General features: G+C 48.2%; 1 protein-coding gene across 2 annotated transcripts in view; it reads left to right on the top strand.

Annotated features, from left to right (window-relative positions):
* ADAP1 (ArfGAP with dual PH domains 1) overlaps positions 1-16,185 on the top strand; it is a 49,277-nt gene that overhangs the window by 12,971 nt on the left and 20,121 nt on the right. For both annotated transcript variants that reach the window (XM_030284387.4, XM_012577912.5), the window contains exon 4: positions 6,955-7,037. In XM_030284387.4, coding sequence (XP_030140247.1) covers positions 6,955-7,037 — 83 coding nt within the window. The remainder of the gene's footprint in view (positions 1-6,954; positions 7,038-16,185) is intronic.

Genomic DNA, 16,185 nt, shown 5'->3' with positions numbered 1-16,185 from the left:
CTCAGCTCTCTGGGCTCCCAGGGACCCTGCTGGGGCTCTCTGGGCTCTCAGGGACCCTGCTGGGGCTCTCTGGGCTCCCAAGGACCCTTCTGGGGCTGTTTGGGCTCCCAGGGACCCTCCTGGGGCTGTTTGGGCTCCCAGGGACCCTGCCAGGACTGTCTGAGCTCCCAGGGACCCTGCTGGGGCAGCCACTCCATCCACAGCCTGTGCCTATGGCTGGTGGAAGGGCACCTCTGGGCTGTGAGGAGCTGGAGCAGGGGATTGAAAAGATTTGGTTTTGTTTGGTTTTGGTTATTTACTGATTCATTGGGATGATGAGGCATGGCCAGTCTTCCTGGGAGCAGCTAGAAGACCAATTTCTGACCGTTTTGTGGTCCCAGCTTGTGCCTGTTCTGCACTGGGCCTGATCCCTGTGCTCAGGCTGGAGCCCTGCTCTGGTAGGGGCTCTCTGGAGCAGCACTGCTGGGTCCCTGCCACAGCAGCAGGATGCAGTGGGATGGATGTGACCTCTCACAGGAGCAGCCAATGTCCTGACCCTGCTGCAGCACCAGCAGCTGTGGGACATCACACCCTGCAGTGCCTCAAGGATGCTGTGCCCAGTTGTATTTTTCTGTCTCTAGTTCAGGGCTCTCTGTGCCTCTCAACAGATGCATGCTAAACAAGTGCAGGGGAGTGCTGCTTTTTACAGGGAGGTATATTTAGCTTTTTCCCCGCCTCGCTGCAGTCCAGTCACTGCAATAGCATGAGCTGTTCCCAGCCTGCAGCCCTGGGAAGCATCACCATGGATGACACCTCCATCCAGCACTGGCAATGATTCCAGCTACCTTCTGCAGCATTGGAGGTTTTGGTGCTTCTAATTCCAACAGCAGCACATGCTGGACAGCTGCAGTGCCTGGGCAGCTGCTTGTTCGTTTGAAGCTTCTCAATTTTATAATGCTGTTTCTGGAATCCCTCTGCTTTGGTTGCATGACAAATTGTGAAGTTCAGGGCAAGAGGGAAGAAGTTCTGCAGTGCCAGGTTGTCCTTTTTTCTTCATGCCTACAATGTTGTAATTGGCTCTTTGGGAAATTCATGGTGTTTGCCTGCTGCGTTTGGCTCCTGTATCCTTCAAAAGCCCCATCGTAGCTTCCTGGTTCTGCATGGCACTTGGCAAAGGTTAGAGAACTTGGAGGGGTGCTCTGAAATTGCCCAAGGAAAGTTCGTAGGCGAAAAATTACCCCACAAAAAACCCCCCACCAAACCAAAAAAACCCCAAACAAAAAATCCCGTTCTTTCCTCTCATCTTCTCTGTCTGCCAGCACTGATCCATGACCCAGGGACAGTGACCAGAGCTGCCAGCTCCTGTTCCTCTGGGGAGTCCCTAACAGTGAAATGAGTCACAGGCTCTGGGATGTTCCTACACCACCGCAGTATTGGCCCAAAGAGCTTTGGGTGTGGAATTTAAACCACAAAAGCTCTCTTTGGATGGTCATAGCCCAGCTTGGTGCACCACAGCAGCAGACAGAGAGCTGTGAAACAGATTTTTGTGGGGCAGCTCCATTGCAAGCACATGGCCGAGTTTTGAGTCGCCACTCAGCAGCAGGTACTCACTCCTGAGTAAGAGCAAAGGAAAAAGGCTTTGTTCAGTCTTTGACTTGGCTGGAAACTGATAGAAGAAAGGGATATAATCTCTTAGTGGGCTTTTGCAGAACTGGAAGTACATCCCTGTCCCTGCCCAATACTTACCAAGGTTTTCTGGGCTTGGGAATGCAGAGACTCATCGTATGGAACTGCGAATGAGCTGCAGTGCTTTGCTCTGCTCCTCTCTCCGTGCTTGGATAAGTGGGAGCTGCATCTGCTCCTCCTGCAGAGCAGTTCAGTGTTCTGACTGACTGCACAGAAAAATGGGGCAGGATGAGATGGCCTGGGCTGTGCTGGTTGTGTGCTATCTGGAACGAGATGAGACATCAGTCAGAGAAAGGCACACATCTTGAGGAGTCATCCATGTCCTCATCTAAAGAACAACAGTTATTAGCTGAAGTGGCTTTTTGTATTGATTGAGATGTGCAGAGGGAAAATTGCCTGGTAGATATCTGGATTTTTTTTTTTGTTTTTCTAATCATTTGAGGTTTGGTACATTTGGTAGAGGAGCTACCAAGCCCATCACTTCCATCTGGTGTGAGAAGGTCAGCATAGCCCCAGTCCCCTCCTCTGCCATGCATGGGCACAGTGGCAGTCAGGGGTGCAAACTTCTCACCAGTTCCTCTGTCACCTCCTTTTGCCACTACTTCATAGATAATAAAAACTTTATAGACATAAAAGACTTCATTACATAATGTCCACAGGGGTAAAATTGAGATTTGCTCAGGCTGCTAGTTATTAATAAGCAATTTCAGATTTTACATTCACAGCTCTCAGAAGTGCCTGATGTCTTGGGTGTAAAGTTGGAGGTGCTGCAGTGTGGCCGCTGGGAGTGGCTGCTCATCAGTTCATTCCCAAGTGGTGGAGCCTCTTTGGTGGCTCAAATTGGTCATTCAGACTCAGAAATTCTTTGAGTCACCCAAGTACTGAGATCTGCCCAGTCCTTCAATCCTGATCAGCCATGGGATTCTCTCCTCTTGTTCATTTTCTCTTTGCAGTTAGCTTGTAAACCTGTTAATTCATATTGATTCCTTTAATTTCCAAAGGAAATTGCTACAAGGTTGAGGTAGTACTGACAGAGGCTGTTTCCTACATGTTTTTAATTGGTGTTTAACCGTTCTGAAAAATAGTGTTGGTGTACTGGACAGTGCGTGTAAAGCAATCAAACAGAAGAGGAGCCAGTTAGCATTTTAATTGAGAATGTTGTGATTTTGCATACTCAGAATCAGTTTTAACCTCTCCAAATCCACAATGCAAGGGTTTTATGCCTTGAGAGCCAAACCCCTGTCTTTTTGCTCTCCTCTGGCAGCTTGCTAGGGGGATGGCACATCAATCCTCAGGCTCTACAAGCTGAGGTGATGCACAGAGAGCCTGAAGAAGCCCCCAGCTGTCTCATGCCTCCACAAAGCTCTTTAAAAGCAAGTCCTCACAGCAAGAGCTTACTAGATAGGAAAAGAGTGTGAAGCTAGACAGGCTTTTAGTCAATGCTGCAGTGGCTCTCCTTCCAGTCTGAGCAGAGAATTTGGACTCTGACTTAAAATTTCATTAGAGCAGTTGTTTGACAGAAACCTGGCATAGCTGCATCCACCAAGCTGCCTGTGGAAAGCATGTTGGCTTTTGCTGGAAAAACCTCTGAGAAATTCCAGAAGCTACAATTTTGGCTTCTGGAAATGGTGTTTCTGGATGTCATTCATTTCTTTTGTCTTTCTTGGCCTTCGTGGTGCCTCACAAGGATGCAGTTAGGCAGTGGTGGTGTGTGGTGTTTGATGTCTTTTGGGCCACTTTCACCTCTGGCTGGGGATTCTTGTCTGTCATATGTCTCCAAAAAAGCCCCAGCTTCTATGTGCAGTATCTGTGGGTGTGCTCTGGAGTGCATCAGCCGGCCCAGCTGAGAAACAATCAGTCTTGGGAAAAAATAAACTGGAGACTGAATTTGGCTGGCCAGCACCTCCTCCACACAGCACACCGAGGCTGTGCAGCCACAGTTTGATATTAAACTGCTTGAGCAGCTTTTCCTGTGGTGCCTTTTGCTGTGAGCTTTGAGTAGGTGGGACCAAGATAAAACTGCTCCAGGAGCTTCTTCTGGAACCTTCCTGACTGCCCCTGGGCAGAGCCCTTGTGTTCATGTGGGTGGTCAGGAAAGCAAACAAGTGCCTCCAATGGTGTTGGCAGTGCTTTGTCACCCTCTGGACTTGCTGTCCCTCAGTCAAGCTCAGTCCTTTCCCATTTGGGGGATGAATATTTCCCTTAATATGTTGGAAATGTGGATTTCCATAGTGTTTTGTTTTGTTGATTTTCCTCTAGGTTTTTGATGAGTACAAGGACTTTTCTGTTCTAATTGCCAAAAAACAGCAAGTTCCCTGTAACCAGCAGCCTGACATATTTAAGTGGGCTGTTAAAGCTTTTGGAGTTGATCCTGAAAGCTGTGCATCTCCACAGTTTAGGAATGATGTACTTAACATTTTTTTAACAAACACAAATAATATATTTGCTGATTTGCTGCATTATCCCATCACCAGAAATGCAGTAAAATCCCAGGGGGCTGTTCCTACACTCCTTTCTGGTCACAGAACTCCTTTTGGAGTCAAAGGTGGGTTTGGATTGAGGCTCCTGTGCTGGGTATGTGATGTCTGCCCTGGGTTACATGCACACATATTCACACCTGGAAAAGTTCATTTCAGCTGAAACACAGCAACAGATATTTCTAAAGCCCCTGAAGATAAATTAAGATCAGGTCAGCAGTCTACTGAAAGTGGTGGCTGTTTTCATACAGTCCCTGTGTGGTTTGAGGATCTTCTGCCCTGCAATTGCTATAGTTCCTATAGATCCCAGGACACATTCCTGCTCCTGGATGAATTCATCAGAGCTGTGCTGGTGAGACTGGGGTTTAGCACCAGCAGCTTTTTATGGCAGGATTGCATCTAGTCCATGAGAGTGAATGTGGTCAAAGCCCTGCTCAGCTTCTGTCCTGCAGGGAAGGGAGATGGTGAACTCCTCGCTGTCCTAGCTGGGTTTTTGTTTCGGTTTCTTTTACTGGAGTTGTTCTGCTTTCTATAAATAACCACTGGAGCAGAAGCTGCAGCTTGTGGCCTTGCGCTGAGTTGTCCAAACTGTGAGCTGCTCTTGGTGTGTCTTGGCTTTTGGGAAACTACTGCTGAAAAATGTTGGGTTTGTGGTGATAAGGAAAGGGGAAGGATGTGTGAAGTGCTGGGCAGCTGCTGGGAAGGTGGCACAGCTGGATTCCCACATGCTCTGGGAGTTGCCAGCAGAGCCAGATGTTGAGAGGCCCCTGAGAGGATTTTGCAGCTTCTCAGGGTTGCCCTTGGGGCGTGGTGCCTGCTGTGGGCAGCCAGGCCCTGCAGGGGATGATTCCCCAGGGATGAGCCCTGCAGCCTGCATCCTGCAGCAGGAGTGGTTTCCCACTGCTGCACAGGAGCCTGAATTTATCCTGTGTTTGAACCCCCGTGGTTCTCAGAGTCTCAGAGCAGCTGCAGCTCCTGCTGAAGCCACTGACGTCAGCTGGAGCTGAGGGTGGTGTGAATTTTCTTCCTCCCAGTTCGATCCCTCATCATCTTCTTGAAAAGGTCCAAGTTTGGCTTCAGTGATAACAAGCTGTCTGCAGCAGCTGGCCAGGAAAAATTGCAAGAAGGGTAGTAAATTCAAGTATTGGTGTTTATTTTATGATTAAAATTTGGTAGCTCTGCTGATTATTGACAGAATTATAGAGCAGGCACTTGGGTGCCATCTTTTGGGTCAATAGGCTTCTATGTTTGTGGATATCAGATCCAGAAAAGGCATCCTGCTGGATCCAGAAGAGCCCCCTTGGATGCTGAGTGGGGTTTGAGCAGCCCCATGGCAGGGGAGTTGGAATGGGATGACCTTTAAGGTCCCTTCCAAGCTTTCTGTGATGGTGCAAAGTGCCCCTGAACCTCCTGAGGGTGGCTTGCACCCAGAGCAGAGCAGAGCACAGGGTGGCAGCAGGAGGGAGCTGGGTGTTCCGAGCTCACAGCAAACTTGGCAGATGTGTAACAACCAAAGATGGGAACAGGAGCAGAAGGGGAGAGGCAGACTTGGGGCATTGTTTCTATTGCTGCAGGAGCTCACAGCTGGGTTTTGGGGCCAGGGAAGCAGTGGTGCTCCCCGAGCCTTGGGAAGAAGGCTGGTGTCCCAAGCAAGGAGCTGACACAATGGGAGGAACAAAATCTATGTGATTATTTCCTCCTGTATTGCCAGGAAGCCAATCACAGCCACATTTCTCATTGGATAGTGTCTTGCAGATTTATTGAATGTGTTTGCTATACCTACAGATCAATTTTCATAAGCAGTGTTGGTATGTTTATATTCTTTGAGCATTTCTGGGATGTGCCTGCTGAAAAATACCATTTAGTTTGCATAATCAGCAAAAAAGAAAAGGTGATTAAGCATATGAATAGTTTTCATTGGCAGAGAAGTTGATGTGTTGAAATGTGATGGCTTTACAAAACACACTCAGTGCTGGGGGATCTTTTACTGTCTTCAGTGTAGGCAGCTCCAAAATGTCTGCTGTGAAGCTGGGATAACACATGGCTTTATTTCTGAGTGTGATCTGCCTGCTTGGGCTATTTAGGGTTCTAGGGCAATTAAGAAATAAGTTCAGTTAAAAATGGTTTGAAGCATCTTCCAGCATATTCTAGATCAAAGTTACTTCATTGGTTCAAGCATTCATGCTGAAAAAAAATAGCAAAAAAAAAAAAAAATTAATATCTGGGGTATTTTTTCCCCCTTTTTGGATTTTGAGGTCTTAGTGTATAAATCATCAATATAATTTCAGTATTAAAAGTAAAGGACTTTTTAATCATATTTGCTGCCATGCATCATAGACTGCTTTCTTAAACTTGGCAGTATGGGCTGTGAGTTTGGAAGAGCTTGGCCAGATGGGTTTTCAGCACCTTCTGCTTCTGTAGTGGTATCTTCAGGGCAGTAATCTCTCTTTTGTACATAGCTGGGGTTTTTCATTTAGTCACCCTGTTCACTGAAGAATGTGGCCTGAGAAAATTAGGTCTAAAATGGTTCATGTACTGAGGGAATTTTTTACAGAGGCTGATTGGGTGGGTGGGGACAGGCTGTTCTGCTAAATCTATGCATTTAAAAAAAAGTAAGTTTCCAATAAAATTGGGAAATGATTTATTGTTGTCCAACTGTAAGCAGAAAAAACCCTTGACTCCAGACTGTACAATGCAATTTTTGGAAGACTTTTAAATCACACTGGTGCTTTCATTGAAAAATTAATGATTCTGATTTCTTTCTTAGTGTATCTTGGACCATGTTTCTTTTTCTCTGTATTTTTTTTTCCAGACTACTGCGGGAACAGTGGATCAGAGCCAAATATGAACGAAAAGAGTTCATCCACAGTGAGAAGCAGGAGCCTTATTCTGCAGGTAGTGAAAGACACTTCTGGCAGATAAGATTTTTGATGTCCAGCACCTTCTATTTTCTTCCTCTCTGTTTATATGTTCTTTATGTTGATTATTCCCCATATGTCATTAAGTAAGAGAAGTAAGTGTGGTCTTTGCACAAGGTCCCTCCTGGCATTCCCTGTGTGGGGTGTGGGGCTGGGTGGAAGTGCAGATAAAGGACATTTGTGTCCTCGAGGTGGCTTTGGCTTTGGAGAGGTGCAGCAGCACTCTCAGCCTGGTTTGGGGGGCTCTCCCAAGGACCTGTCCCATCTCTGCAAGTGCAGCAGTGGGACCTGCCCTGCCTGGAGCAGTGCAAAGGTGTGACAGAGCTCACTCAGCAGGGTGACAGTGGCCTTGCATAGCAGAGAGTGGGTTGGGTGATTTTCTTGCAGAAGGGCAGGATTTGAAGAGGAGATTTGACCCTGTTTGTGGGTGGATGCACCAGCGTGAAAGTGCATGAAATTAGCTGGGTATTTCTTTGCTATATGTAAGTGGCATTTAATTTATTCTGCATATTAAGTAGTTGACACCAGCTATGTGCTTGGATGACTCTGGGATAATTTTATTAGCAAAGACCATGTTACAGATTAAAGGTTAAAATATTATTTTCATGATGCTTTTCAAGACTAATAATATGCAGGTAGCTCCAGCAGTTTGCTGTTATGAAAACCACAATTAAATTCTGATCTCATATAGTCTCAATTTATGTTTTGAGCATTTCAGCTCCGCTGTATTGTGTACATGAGGCACACAGTGTGTGGGGCATATCCATATTCATAGAGAGTATGTTAGGCACATTTTTATTTTAGATTTTTATAAAAGCTGTCTGCTGGAGTCGGACATGTTCCATTAACAATAAATAGTTTGATTTCTTAGATAATTTTTGAATGGATCTGCCAATGTGTGTATAATACTCACCCAAGAATAATGTTTCCAATTTCTACTGTGTAACTTCTGGATATAAAAGCTGGGATTCAACCAAGTACTTGAGGAAAATGCATAATTTTAAGCACATGATGAGTCCTTTCGACTCTGAGAAGAGTGTGTACCTGGTTAAAGTGAAGTAGGTGCTTCAGTGCTGTGTGGGAAGAGGGGCAGTGTGTTCTGAGCTCTCTGAAAGATATTATAAGAAGAATTCAAAGGGGAGTTTATTTTAGCAGCGTATTTTGTAGGTGTTCTTCAGTAATGTGGCTGCATAATATTTAACTGCATGCTGAAGTGATAGAGTTTTCTCACCTCTCTTTGAAGTTCAAAAGCCATTAAATACAGAATAGAAGAGAAGAGGGTGAGCCATTTTCAGTGAGCAGTGCCCTGGGGAGGAGGAAGGGAAGAGAAACAGGCTGGTGGGCATCATGTAAGTGGTGTATAAGTGATTTTAGCTTGTGAATTGTCTTTGAGAATGGCACTATCTCCAAAACCCAGCACAGGAGCCACACAAATGACCTGTGCAGCTGGGATGTCATTTGTTGGTTGTTCTGGACAGTAAATTCCAAAGGGAGCTTTGGCCAAGTGGCTCCTCCAGGTTGATGTTACAACAAAACAAAGCTGGGGATGCAACCCCAAACTCCCAGTGCCAACTTTCCCTTCTGCTGCCCCATCCCAGCCCCCAGGTGATGCTGCTCACCTGTCCTTCACCCTGTGCCAAAAACAGCCCCTCCTTCCAGCCTGTCCTGCAAACCAGCTGCTGCTGCAGCTTGCAGCTCTCAGGCTTGGTTGTTTCCTGGGCTTGTGTCCTGAGAAGGGAGCCCAGGGAAAACCCTGTGTCCTGTGGGAAAGGAGAACTCTGAACATCACACAATCGTTTAGGTTGTAAAGGTATCGAGTCCAGCCATTAACTCAGCATGTCCCCAGCAGAAACGTCCCCAGCAGAAATGTCCCTGGGTGTCTGGGCAGCTCTTGTGCCATTCCAGTGACATGGGGCTGTTTTGTCACCGTGCTGGGCCTCCTGTGCCTGCTGCTGCTGCCAGGCTCAGCACAGCTGGCTGTGACACAGGGTCTGGAATGTTGCTTTTTCCCACTGACCTGAACTGCCTGTGAACAAACCGAGCTGGCAGCAGCACCAGGGCACCCTCCTGCCCACCCCACATCCAGCTGTGTCTCACTGGAGTGTACCTCTAGCTCTGTTTCTTCCTAATGCTGTCTCAGACCATTTTTCCTCACCCTCCTGAATTCCCTGGAGCAGTGTCAGGTTACCAGTTTCTAAGCATGAAACATTTTGTTGCTAATAGAAATGTCAGTATCCATTTTCTCATGTTTGCTGGAAGATTTAATTCCATTTTCCAATCCCAGGGGCTATTTTGCATTCTGATGTTTGTTCAATAACTGCATGAAAAATAAGAAAATGCTGTATTGGAATAGTTTTGAGCAACATCCTTTTCCAGGCAGCCTGATGAATCCCCGGTCAGAAATCCAGTGTCTTTCAGAATATCCTTTGGGGAGAGACTGTCTGGAGCCTGGAGATGCCAAGCAGGAGCTATCACAGCTGAACTGCCAGACTCAGGAGGAATGAGCCTCGGGACAGGAGTGTCAGATGTGCAGGTCAGGGCTGAGAGGGGAGCCTGGCAGGAGGATGCAGCAAACCTCAGCTGCTGGGGAGGGGGATAAGCGAGAGGCAGTGTGGGATGCAAAGGCAGCAGCTGCCCCAAAGGGTCTTGCATGTCTCCCAGACCGCTGGAAACATCTGCCTCGTGAGATGCAGAGGGATGCCGGGTAGCAGGGCCAGAACTGGGAAACAAAGTCACTTCCCACGTGCAGAAATGCCCCGTGTGGGCAGTGCTGAGCCTTGAAGCCAGCTCTGGAGCCAGGCAGGAGCCTGGCTGGGGATCCATGGGTCTTGGTTCAGTCCCCAGGTGAGATGGCCCCTCCTGGGGCTGTGCTGGGCAATCACAGCCACTCACCCTCGGTGGGAGATCACATGGGAACTCCTGAAAGGAGATTTAGAGTTCCTTGCTCCCCTAGGAAGCCTTGGAGCACAAGGCATGTGCTGTTCCCAGCTTTCAGCTCCTCTGCCCCGTTAGAGTTTCAGACTGATGGTTCTGTTGTTAATGAGGATATCAGCTCCATTGACTGGCCAGTCAGATGGTGCAGTGAGATCAGTAAAACTGTGATTAAATGTTTCAGTCATCCCCTATCGATTCTCAGAGACACCCTCTTATACATCTGAGCTCTTCATTCAGCTGTAATATGAGCTGAATAATTTGTTTGCCCTAGCCAGACTTTATGAAACAAAACATTATTTACACCCCAGCAATCTAATTAACACCATGGCCACATCCCTTTCTCTAGCAGTACATTTCTTGTACAACTGCACAGAATGATATCTGTCTTGAAACTCTCACACATTTCTGGTTGGCTTTATCCCTGCTGGTAAATGAACTGGCAAAATTACTGCCAGTCTCCAGCTAATTGTCCCTCCTAACAGAGTTTAATGGGGCATGGGTGCTGAATTCTCCTAGAAACAGGGGCCACTTGTAATTATCATCCAAGTCTGGATCTGTATCTCAAGGCAATTGCATGGTTTGATAAATTTTAAAAATATTTTGATTGGTTTAAAAAAACTTGCTTGTTTTCCACTGCTGTTGATAGATGGCAGTTCTGGCAAAATCCCGGCGGACCTGCTGAAAGTTAGTTCAGTTGGGTGCTCTTGATTTCTCTTAATCAAAGGGATTTATTTTAGCCAAGGGAGAGGTGGAGGGAGCAAAAGGGAATAGTATTTTCAGGGCTGGAGCACTGTGATGATATAAACTGGTCAAGGTGCAGCTGCTCTGATGCATCTCAGGCTGCAGATGAGAGAATGGGAACGTGGCCAAGAGAGAGGAAAAGAGAATTCTTTGCCCTTTGAACTTTGACTTCACTGCTTTCATTCATTGGTCTTGGGAAGTTAGGGCACCTCAGCTGATAAAATTATCATAGGTCCCATGAAAGTGTTGGAGGAATCCAGATTTGCACCAGGTGAAGGTTTAAACCCTGTCCTTTGGGCTGGAATGTGGGAGACTGGGATTATTTGACCGGTAGCTCCATGGATGGGTGGGATGCCCCTTGGGTTGCAGAGTAAAATAATGTGGTGCTACTGCAACCTGAGGTGGCCTGTGAGCTTGCACTGGAGCTGCTGAGAAGGCTGGAAGATACAGGCAAAACTTTGGGCATATTAGCAAAGTCAGTGATGGTCGGGGCTTTAGGCTCTGTTGGATTGTGTTCCTGTATTTATAGAGCTGTGGGCTGGATCATATTGTCACTATTCAGGTCAGCTGTGGTTTATTCAGGTAGCATTTCTCTGAAGGTGCTTATTTGCTTGTACTGTCTTCTCTCAGCACCCTAAGGATTACTTGGCTTCTGTGTTGTTTCCTATTTGTCTGCAAATATGATGGCAAAATAAATTATGAGACATAAAAGAACACCCTAAAATAGTAAAATCTGTTAATGTGCACTTTCCATTCCATGAGGCTCTTGCATAATTTGGGCAGCAGTTTGAATTAATTTTCCCCTGCGCTCACACAGTTGGAAGGAGCTCTGACTGCAAAGCACTGGAAAAAACACAGGGGACACAAAAATGTCCTTTCCCAGTGTGAGAAAGAGATCCTTATTAGCTCAGTGTGACCTGCAGTGATGTAATGCAGTTTATTTTGGGCCTCATCAGACAAAACAGTGAGCAGTATTGCAGTTAAAATCCAATTATTTTAACTGACAGACCTGATGCTCTGCTGTCTCTTACCCCATTTCCTCCAGCCAGTGAGGAGCTGTGGGTGTCAGAGCGACACCAGCTCTGCTGTGGGGTTTTTCACAACCTCAGAAGCAAATTACAGGGCTGAGCAGCACCCAGGGAGCAAACCAGTGCTAATGGCAGCCTCAGAGGACACGGGGTTTTCTGCACATCAGACAGCCCAAAGCACTGAGCAAAGAAATAAAGCTCGTGGTCTTTGAGGAGATGCTGGTGCAGAAGGGGGTGTGAAGCCACAGCAGAGCCTCCCCTCCCTTTGCTTTGCAAACAAACTTTGCAGTGGAGCCCGGGCTGGAGGTGGCGAGGGGACAGGAGGTGTGGTGACACTGCGGGTGGGAGGATGGCTGGCTGGGGACAGGCAGGGTCTGCTGGTCTCTGGGTGGAGAGGGGAGCAGGGCACCTCCTGTGCAGGCTGCAGGTTCTCCGTGCTGCACAGGGCTGGGGGGAAGTGTGCTGCTCCAGAGGGGTGTTTTCCCCAGGGTCCTGCCCCAGACACAGACTTACCTGTGCCAGGGAATCACTGCCCTGCTCGGGCTTGGCTGCAGCTCCCGTGCTGCAGGGAAGGACAGTCAGACCAGGAGAGAAAAGGGTGCTGGTGAGAAGGTTTAAAGAAATAACCAAGTCCCCATTCAGGGCACTGTAGCAGTGTGAGGGTTGTGGCAACAGAGTGTTCCCAGATTTGGGCTCCCATGAGAGGTGCAAGACAGACAAAGGTGGGTTGTGTTGTTGGGGTTTCTTTCCTATTTCTTGTGCTGGTTTATGCTGTCTGGAAGTCTTTATGTGGAACACCGCTCCATCCCACTGGACCTGCTCCATGGTCAGAGCATCACCCCTGTGAGAGTGACTTGATAAGGGTGGGGCAGAGCTGATGTGTGAAACCAGCTCCTTGCAGGTGGGGAGAGGTGGCATAAGCCCTTCCTGTAGCATCCTTTAACTGCTGACAAGACACTGGACCTGCATCTTTGATAAGAGAGTTAAACCAAACCTCCATTGCTGAGGTGCTATCAGCTAAATCAAGAGCTGCTTTTAGCACTGGGAAGGATTTGAGCCAGCTCATGTGTGTGGTCAGGATGGTAGCCAGCTGCCATCTCAACTTCTCTCATGCAGACCAGCAGGAAGATTTAGTTCACTGTTGTTTTTTCCCCTAGTGCAGCCCACATCCTTGGCTGATGTTCCTCTTTATATTTCCAGCAGCTCCAGGGCAGCTCTCCTGGCTTTTCCCAGGTGAAGGTCTGAGCGTGGTCAGGGTGATGTGTGCTGAGCGCTGCACAAACACAGAGAAGGGTGGGGTATGGTTGGGGTGAGAGCAGGGAGATGCCAGACAGCACAGAAGGAGAGGCAGTGCCCCACCACAAGGGTGGTTCTGCAAAATGCAGAATTACCCCATTCTTTATAAGCGAGAAAGGGAGAGGAGTGTTCAGCAGCTACAGGAGCCACATCCGGCTGAAATTATCCAAGATGCTGAGAAGCCAGAGGGAGAGATGGATGAGCAATGCTCACAGAAGCCTTGGTTCCTTAGGAAACAGAGCTCACAGGAGCAATAAGAGAAACCAGGAGATAAAAGCAACCACGTCGAAGGTTATCAGCAGCATCTCGCCGGGCTTTGTCCAGGCACTGTGTGATGTAGGAAAGGGCAGTGGTGCACAGCAAGGTCACCTGCCTGGGTGCCCTGGGGTGTGCAGGAGCATCCAGTGCCTTCCACGGGTGGGTGGCATTGCCTGCTTTGGGGCCGGTGTGTGTATGAAGCCATCCTCCATCATTTCCACAGCCAGGGCAGGTATCCCTGGGCATGGGGCAGGGCTGTGCCTCCTCTGACCTGACAAGGCACAGAAATACTTCAGATCGTTTGGGTTTGGTTTTATTTATTTATTTTTTCCTTAAACCTTTTCTCCCTTCCCCCTGTTCCTTATGAGCTTACAACATCTAAAAATATCCTTTAGTGTGGGAGCAAAGCTGCTGCTCCACCCGCCCTTTGTTCGGCAGTGGCTGTGGCACCAGCCCGGGGCAGCCCCCGCTGGTGTCTGTGGAATGTCCTGGGAGTGTCCTGGGAGTGTCCTGGGAGTGTCCTGGGAGTGTCCTGAGAGTGTCCTGGGAGTGTCTGAGGAGTGTCCTGGGAGTGTCCTGGGAATGTCCTGGGAGTGTCCTGGGAGTGTCCTGGGAATGTCCTGGGAGTGTCCTGGGAATGTCTGAGGAGTGTCCTGGGAATGTCCTGGGAGTGTCCTGGGAATGTCTGAGGAGTGTCCTGGGAATGTCCTGGGAGTGTCCTGGGAGTGTCCAAAGGATGTTCTGGGAGTGTCCTGGGAGTATCTGAGTGTCCGAGCAGTGTCCGAGTGTCCGAGCAGTGTCCGTGTGTCCGAGCAGTGTCCGTGTGTCCGAGCAGTGTCCGAGTGTCCGAGCAGTGTCCGAGTGTCCGAGCAGTGTCCGAGTGTCCGAGGCCGGGGCAGTTCCACCAGCTGCTGTCAGCGCTGTGGCAATGGCAGCTCGCAGTGTCTGTAAATGTGCCCCCAGTGCTCTGTTGAACAAAACCAGTTCCTCATCCCCGGAACCTGCTCAGTGTTGGGAGTGGTGCTGGGATCCCTGCAGGAATTGTGGTGTTTGTGTTCCTGTACCCAAACCCGAGCTGCGGCCCCAGAGGTTTGAAATGGCACTGTATAAACACCAGGTCACGTTAGACTCTGAATTCCACAGTAAAAGCTTTAGTGCCACATAATGCTGCTAATTTATAAATGGCTTTGAAAGCCCTGGCTGCGTTAGGTGTCTGTAAAGGGAATAGTATCGTGCAAATAAACAGTTTATTTCCCCCTCATTCTGCTTTTCTGCTGGCAAGTTTCCTGTAATGCCAGTGCCTTGCCTCCTGATTTACACCATATATAGAAATGTAGAAAAAGCCTAATTATAATTGGCTCTTCTAACATTTTGTGAGTTGAACTTCTGAAAATACTGCCTGCATCTTGATCCAAAAGTCTGAGTTTTTCAGAAGTTCCTGTGAGTGTAAATCTCTATTTAACCTCAATGCAGATGTGGCTGATGGGCAAACAGCTGTCAAAACCTTTAGCTGGCCTTGATCTCAGTCCGTAGAGAGGAATTTTCAATATAAAGAAATAAGTTAATTTATTTCTACTTAATAGCCTCAAAAAGACGTTGCTGCTTGGCTCCGACTGCTTTTTAATGTCACTGTTATCTGATACGAGTTGTAAAATGGATTAAGTTCTCTTCTGATGCTTGAAAGGCTCAAGTATTAGTGCAAGGCTTTGAGAGAAGCTCCCTAATTTTCTGCCCTGCCCCTCACTGATGGGAAGCTCTTGTTTTTGTGATTCAGGGCAGCAGTGTGTGTCAGGAAGATGTGGCTGTCACGGGATCTGTGCAGCATCCATCACTGTGGGATGCTTTTTTGTGCTGTCTTAACCTCTCTTTCCAATCCCTGTAAGAAGATTCCTCATAGACCTAGAGATGGAAATAAGAAAGTAATAGCAGAACGTGATTAAAAAGCAGCAAAAGTCAGGATAGCCTTGTATTTTGTGGAGAATTCATGTTGGCTTTTGCAAAGCAGAGGTGTGGGCATGGAGGGGGAGATGCTTTGTGGTAGGGAGTCATGGCACCAGTTCCCTGCAGTGCATGGTGGTGCTTGGTGTGCACACTGGGGTTGCATCAGTGGTGCCTTCTGTTAAATCACCATTTCCAGTAAATTCCCAGCAACCCATTCCCGTGTGTGGCTGCACCAGAGCACCAGGCTTGGCTCTCACTGGATTTCAGCAAAAGCGTGTTACAAATCTCCACGCTCAGTCCTGCCCTTGTCTGTCAGGGCTTGGCTGCAGGGTCCCAAAGTCTGGCTGCATTTTCCCTCTTGCCAGCTGGAGCAGGAGCAGCTCCTCTGCTCAGGCTGTGTGTGGTTGCACCCAGGGCAGCTGAAGGTGGGGCTGATCTCTGAGCAGGCTGATCTGGGGCTCAGTGAGGAGCCCAGGGCACAGGGATGCTGCACCTCTTTGGTGTGGACCTCTGCCCTGTCTGTGTCCTAGAGGATGAAGTGATTTGGCATCACAGCCAGGCAGGGATTGTGTCAGGGAATTTGGTTTCTTGGCTGAGTTTTGCAGCCTGCTGTGAGTTTGGTGCTGTGCAGGTTCTGCTGATGATTCTCCTCGTGGTTGTTGGAGCAGTGGGGAGCATGGCAGGGAGGGATGCAGGATGTCAGGCTAATTGGAAGCGGGGCTCTAACCCTCTCCAAAAAGGATGCAGCCTCCACTACTGGCTTTTTAAAGGAGCATTTTGGCATTTCAAGGATGCTCAAGAGCATTTTATTGCATCCAGTGCTCTGAGTGCTGTAAAGATGCCCCCAAAAAGCAGCCCCTGTGCAGAGGTTTCCATCAGAGGGCTGGGGGTGTGAGTGCCTGGTGGGCATTGCAAAGCCTGCAGCTC

Source organism: Taeniopygia guttata, chromosome 14 (genome assembly GCF_048771995.1).
Source record: "Taeniopygia guttata chromosome 14, bTaeGut7.mat, whole genome shotgun sequence".
Classification (NCBI taxonomy): Eukaryota; Metazoa; Chordata; class Aves; order Passeriformes; family Estrildidae; genus Taeniopygia; species Taeniopygia guttata.
This window is presented reverse-complemented; position numbering and strand designations above follow the sequence as displayed.